A 6,841-nucleotide genomic window follows, 5' to 3' on the forward strand; every position below is an offset into this window, starting at 1 on the left:
ACAATGACCGACATCAGGCGTGCAGGCACTACTTGAGTCGTTACATATGCAGATTATCTCGCTGCATATATCTAAAATACAAGTTGTTAATCGCAATGAATATCTTTTTGAAACAGGTTTCGAGCGATCACAACCGGTCCTATCTGTACACGGTTCTTTATCAGAAAATAAATAAAGAAATACGCAATAATAAACTGTCCACTTCGTTTCGACAAAACTTTTCACACGTGTATATTTTTATGCTAATTTAGTACGAGAAGTTCGTCGAGCTTGGCTTTTCTTTTGGTATAAACATTTTTTACCCAACATTGACTCGCCCAGATTCGAACTTTCAATACAATTGAACGAAAAATTTCTTAGCAACTTGTATCCATTGTCAGTATTACGTAATATTTCGACATTCTAACCTCAAATTCTCCGTATTTCACGTCGACTGTACGAACTGAAAATGTCATGCGTAGCTCATTGTGCGTTATCTTTTGTGAAGACGCTGTTCCAATAACCCTGAAAGTAGACGTTGAACATTTTTATCTTTTAGACAAAGTTTTTCAGCTCAAATAACATTTCTAGATTTTAATACATGATCACATGAATTTTTACATCTGCTTCACGGAGAGACGGAGATACATTTTTTTCCGCTTTTTAGGACGCCGAAAGTCAACATGCCAACTCGGTTCTGCTGTAAACAACTGACTTTTTATGGAGGATACATAATTTCATTATTCACTTTCCAAGAACTGCGATGTTACGTATTCAATAACAAAAAATCAACAGGTGCCTAGAATTCCTGAACCACCTGATGAAAAACCCCGTTCAAAGGCTTTCGCATAAACTACATTATTTTTGTTACGATTTATTCACACTCTTTTTCACCAGTCAACTTTTTCTATTTTGTTGCAAAATTTATTGTTCCATTTATTCGTTCTCATATTCCGGCTCATTTTCATCTTTCGTACTGAAACATTTCATTGTAAAACGAAATAAATAAACGAATATTGATACATGACTAATTTTAATTTCATTTTTTTTCGAATAGGAACGTAACTGAAGGTCTAAATCTCAGTGACGAAATAAATATCATAATTTTTGATGACACACTAGATATTTAAAAATGCCTAACGTCGCCAAAATATTCATTTTAGAGGTTCGTCCCTCGAATGCATAATTTTACTAAAGTAAAAAAAAAAAAAAATTGCACAAATGTGCAAACGCATATATCCGCAAAAGTGTCAGTGTTCGAAATTCGATCAATAGTGACCGACGAACGCTCGAAATAGTGTGCATTCCTGATTATGTAAAATGTGAATTACAGTGATGTCACTCGCTCAATAATAGAAAATTAATGGTAGGCCATTGGAAATGTAGACTTTGGTACCATCAATGAAACTCTCGAGACTTTGCCACTTGACGTTGTTGATGTCATCACTGAAAAAAGGCAGGTGACACTTGCTCTCACTGTAGCATATATTTGAATAATGAACTTTCAGTCACCAGAGATATTCCTTGTCTCTGATCCTTTTCCCATTTTACGCCTCGTTTTAAAACTCAGAAATATACTAACATTTTCTTTTTTCAATTGCAAAATTCAAGGAATACTTTATCGTTTCCGTCTCGAAAAAGAATTTCCTATTTTTTAAATTTATTTTTACGATCCCACGCTTTCGAAGGAATCCCAATTGAAAATAGAATGTACATTGAACTTAAACTCCTTTTATTTAAAAAAAATGACAAGTTCAACGTGTTCGCTTCCACGTGAAATCCCGGAAGACAAAATCGAGTATGAAAGTACAGTTTGACCAACATTTGAATGTGTCAAATGTGATCAACTTTCAATGCTTATTGTAGTTATTTTCAATATTTATTTTAAGAAAACCCAATAAAATCCTTGCAACAAATTCATGTGCATTTTAAATAATAACCAAACTCACTCGATATTATGAAGAAAAAAATATGATTCCTCGTCGACAATGTTCCATCCAACCATGTGCTGATACATTTTTATGATTATTATTATTTAAAATCAATGTTCATGAAGATTCGATGATGCTAACATTTTTCAGATCTTTGACCAATCTTTGATTAATCCAGAATTAAGATTCAATGACATTAATAGTTGAGGCATCTGTTTCAATCCTCTTTAAAGTGGAAACTAGAATCTGAAACATTAAAAATTAAATCTACGAGACGAGAATCAGAAATTCTCTCGGTTGGCCAAGAACGACTTATAATTTGCACAAGTGTCAACTATAACGAGGCGTGATTGCGCAGTTTGTCATTGGTCTGTTCGAGTAATAATGTAATTGGAGGGTCACGAAGAGTTCAGATATTCAGGCATTTGCAAATATGAAGGATGCATTTATCATGTCAACTTATTGAATGTTGATTGACTACAAACTACAGTTGGTAATAAAATTATGAGAGCCACCACGCATGAATTAACAACTCCATTTCGAAGTACAATATCAAACAAATAGCCGAAAATATCGATGTTTCGATCGAATACAATATTCGACTTGCTTCTCAAGTCTACTGAAAGAGCGTGGTGCAGACATGACACGGTTGAAGACGGTTGTCAATAAATATATTTTTAAAATGGTGAGAGGTGAAAGAAGCTGCAAAACGAGTTGAGAAAAAATATACACGAGCGTTTGAGTCAAATTTATCGTATTCATAATACTTTTTCGTTTCACTCTATAATCTGGGAGCGAATGACTGCGATGTAAAAATGTGTTGATTTAATCCCGATGCTAAAATCTATTTCTCACGATAATGATTCTCTTAATTTCATCACCAACCAGAATAATAGTAAAAATTACGAATATAACAAATCTGTCAGTCTTTCGGCATTTTTATATCGTCATTTTCGTATTTGCATAACGAATAATAATTGTTTCAATTAACCTAACAACAATGACTAGATTTTTTGACTGTGTGAAATTGATACGATATTTCGACTCATCCGGTAACGGTACCGCAATGATGATTGGAAAAGGTCGTAAACTTATGGATCCGGTAACATTTTGCTTCAAACTGCGGCAGCTCAAATATTGTGAATCTTAGTGTTTTTCAACGCATCCTTGACCTTCTTGTCGTCGCTGGTTGCGGCTCTCCAAACCAGCTCCAAATTATCCCGCGTGGCAAATTTCTCTCGCTGCAATTTACCAATCACGTCCTCTTTCTGCTTAACGAGATTTTTCAATCGTTCCAATTCTCGATTGTAGTCTATTTTCATTCGACCCACTCCTTTCTCTTGCGTCCTGATGTGCTTTTCTACCGACTCCAATTGCTCTTTCGCTCCTTTCTGAACGCTCTGAAATGAATTGTTGTATGAATGAATTTTCGGCCGATTCATTGGTTAAAATTATATAAACATTTTTTGAAGCATTATTTTTTTAAAATTATCGTCAAAACAATTTGCGTTTCATTATTTTCACCACACGACTTTTACTTCCAACAGCTGCGCTTTAAAAAGTCACGAGAATTTCGTGCCCTTGAATGGATTAACAAATTACATGAATCAGTGCGATCGTGATTTTTCAAGTTAAACTACTCTGGATTCTAAGCATCGATTGGAATAAGTTGAAAATGTACCGACTCGTGCATCAGCTGGTTCCTGGTTGCAACGACCAACAGAAATTCAAAACGAGTGCAGCCATATCGGTCGAATGTCCACAGTTTTCAGGCGGTTTTGTGCCAAAACGACAGTTTCATACCAAAAATATTTACACGAACGTTAAAAACAAAACAAAAGTAATTACTTGTAGTTGACTCTTCAAATTGCCCATTCTGTGAGCAATATTATTTCCCAGATACTGTATGTTTTCGTTCTCCTTTTCGCGTTCATTCAACAGGGAAATTAATCTTTCTCTTTCCGACACAAGTTTCTCGTGCTCGTCCACCAATTGTTCGCAATAAGCTGTAGTTTTGTGCAGTTGTCTCTTAAACGAATCCCTCGAAATTTGAATGGAACAAATATTTCGTTGTAAATATTCTAGTTTATGTTGAGTTCGTCTGTAATTTGAAAAACATTATAGAAAGTATGAAATTAACTTTTCTATTTGTATTTATAAGTTTGCGATATTGCGCAAGAGATTTTGAAAAAATTTCATACTTCAAATTTTTCTCGAGAATCTTCGTTTGTCGTTTGAGCTGATCTCTTTCGGCCGTTATGATAACCAATTGTCTCTCACTTTGTGGATTCGATTCTTCAAGATGTTTCACTTGTTCGGTCAATTTTTTCTTGTCTGAATCGTATTGAACTTTCAATTCTTCAAACAATCTTTTACATTCTTCAATTGCAGATGTATGCACAGAAACAGGCATAGTTTTTTCTGTATTTTTTTTCAGTTTTTCATATCCCTCGTTGAGTATTTCATATTTCCCACGTAAATTACTCAATTCCGTTGTACACGCTAAATAATCCGTGTGTAATTTATTGTTGTCTTGAGACATCGATTCCACCTTTTTCTCGTATAATCCATGGATGTCTTGAATTTGGATTTTTTGGACCGCAATTTGTTTCGTCAAGAGATCATTCTGTTGCTTTACGATTGTCGCGTCCTCCCTCAATAGTTTCATTTCGTTCATACATTTTTCGTACTGAAAGCATAAAAAATAATTCGATGATTTGTGGCCATGCTCGGAGAATTTTTTCGTATAATCTAGGATTCAAAACTAGGACTCAAAACGAGTTTGCAGTTTGAGGATTTACAGTTTTTTTTAGAAAAATTCGATGTTTTACCCGTAATGTTATTTCCTCGATTTCCGTCCGCAAAGTTTCATTTTCAACAACTACTTCTTTGCATCGCCCACTGAAATGATTGATCTCGTTTCCATACTGTTTTATTAATTGTTCCTTCTCCGCCAGGTTTTCTTGGTAGGCTTCCAGTAGAGGTCCGAGAGCATGAAAGTTGACACGTCCCCAAGATTGAGAAACTCTATTGTTCTCCGAGACAATATCAGCCCCATCGAGTTGTGCAAATTCCACATTTTGATTTTCATCCGGATTTGATATTCTTATTTTGTCCTGATAACGTTCTATCTCAACGTTCAATCGATAAATCAGGATTTTCAGTAACGACACATCTTCTTTATACTGCGCATTTTCATCGTTCAACTTTTTTGTGATTTTGGACCAATTAATTTTTTCCTGCTCCAGCGACTCAACCAGTTGAATGGAATTTTCGTGACGAGCATATAATTCACGCAATTCACTTTCCCTTTGGTCTAACAATGTTTTCACCTTTTCAAATTCACTTTGTTTCTCCTGCAAAGTTTTTTCTAACTTTCCGTGCTTGTTTTTTGCTCTTGTCAATAGCAGACTTTTTTCTTTGAGTTCGTCCATGATTTCTGTGAAAAAAATGATAATTTTGTTGACAGTGATAATATTGTATTTTTTTTCTCTTTGTGCGGGAAGATTATCGAATAATTACCGATTGGTACAGAGTCTTCAACTTTCACATTCATGCGTCGATTTTCATCAAAAATAGTATCGTTCTCTTTGTGCTTGTGACGTCTGTATTTGTCAGAGGAAATCTGGAACTTAGAATCATTGCGGCTGCTATCCCCATTTTCTGAGGTTCTGTTTCTAGAAACATTTCTTCCTGGATGTTTGCGACGGTGTTTTGTTCCATGGACTGGTTCGATCTCATACTCGTTCAGTGATACTTTTCGTCCCATGCTCTACCGAATGGAAAATATTATAATTATTATAAATTCTCAACTGGTATAAACATTTTGAAAATTATTACTCCGAATATAAATGAGAAATGTTTCTCAACATAAAACAAACGCAACTAAACAAAAATAGTACTAGGTTCATCGCATTGTATTGCAATAAAATTTATTCAAGAGTTTGATTTTGACACTTGAGATAGTTTAAAAAAACGTGAAACAAACGACAAGGTTAAGAAAGAGGAAAACATAAGAGAATTCAATATTGAAAACAGAATTTATTACGAATGAAATGTATCTTTGTATTTTATGAATTTATTGCCCAAGACAATTGTAGGAACACTTTGCAGTGGAGAATTGAAGAATCGAAAAGTGAAGAGTTAAAAACATTGTGCACTGAAATAACGAGTGAACGAATGCATTTATTTACAATTACTGTCAGCAAGTTACCCATCGGCATACAAAAGTAGAGAATAAAAACTGGTCACTATTGTGTCAAGATGAATTAAACGACAAAAAATCATTATCCATCGATGGATTGAAATTTTTTTTTTATCCGACAGAATAGTCGTAAATTTTTTTACAAAATCGAACTGTCAAACTTACATTTCGTCGTGCATTCTTACCCGCGTAGCTGTCAACGTCCGTGACAGTTGTGCTATAAAAGTAAGACATTATTTACATTCGTTTGCAAGTTATCAAGAAAGACGGGACGGAAATATATTCGTTTTAGTTGCGTTTGCATCATACACTGAAATATATTATCACTCCGGTATATTCAATTAAAAATCATTCCGACGATGAATCGGGAACACTAAGTTAGGTTAGCTTGCGACGATGCTCCATTGTTTGGAATTGTAGAAATCGGAGGTTGCCATGGATACGAATTACCTCGTACTATAGTACGTGAAAATGCCACGGAGGAGCAACGTGCACACGTTTTATATTGGAGGAGAGTGGATCACGAAATCAAAATAATTAAAATATGATAAAATTTGGTGATAACAAGCTTTGGCATCAAGTATACAAATACAATTTTTTTCAAATTTTTTTACCACATCGTTATTTCATAAATGAGCGTTAAATCGAATGGTGGGATTCTCTGTCAAACACGGGTTACTTTTTTTTCGACCATATCTCAGATCTACCTCATAACTGGTTATTTCAA

At 34.6% G+C, this 6,841-nt stretch overlaps 1 protein-coding gene across 3 annotated transcripts; it reads right to left on the reverse strand.

The window, feature by feature from the left end:
* Positions 1–202: 202 nt before the first annotated feature.
* LOC122406056 (Centrosomal protein 89kDa) lies at positions 203–6,531 on the reverse strand. Of its 3 annotated transcripts, XM_043411258.1 has the most exons (7): positions 6,424–6,531; positions 6,280–6,331; positions 5,433–5,682; positions 4,742–5,349; positions 4,112–4,599; positions 3,759–4,011; positions 203–3,310 (listed from the first exon to the last, which is right to left on the reverse strand). In XM_043411258.1, exons 3-7 carry the CDS (start codon positions 5,677–5,679, stop codon positions 3,041–3,043), a joined length of 1,866 nt encoding a protein of 621 aa, XP_043267193.1. In that variant the 5' UTR covers positions 5,680–5,682; positions 6,280–6,331; positions 6,424–6,531; the 3' UTR covers positions 203–3,040. The 3 variants fall into 3 exon arrangements, with proteins under 3 accessions (XP_043267193.1, XP_043267194.1, XP_043267191.1); XM_043411259.1 differs by having other exon boundaries at positions 6,300–6,515; XM_043411256.1 differs by having other exon boundaries at positions 6,280–6,515.
* Positions 6,532–6,841: the final 310 nt, after the last annotated feature.

Source organism: Venturia canescens, chromosome 2 (assembly GCF_019457755.1).
Source record: "Venturia canescens isolate UGA chromosome 2, ASM1945775v1, whole genome shotgun sequence".
NCBI lineage: Eukaryota > Metazoa > Arthropoda > Insecta > Hymenoptera > Ichneumonidae > Venturia > Venturia canescens.

What these genes read in the sequence shown, in the direction of transcription:
- LOC122406056 (XM_043411256.1), bottom strand. Translation starts at nt 6,348, where the DNA reads ATGTCTTACTTTTATAGCACAACTGTCACGGACGTTGACAGCTACGCG. An exon ending in GTAAGAATGCACGACGAAAT is followed by an intron (nt 5,683 to 6,279) that starts GTAAGTTTGACA and finishes TCCATTCGGTAG; the next exon opens with AGCATGGGACGAAAAGTATC. An exon ending in TCGAGGAAATAACATTACGG is followed by an intron (nt 4,600 to 4,741) that starts GTAAAACATCGA and finishes TTATGCTTTCAG; the next exon opens with TACGAAAAATGTATGAACGA.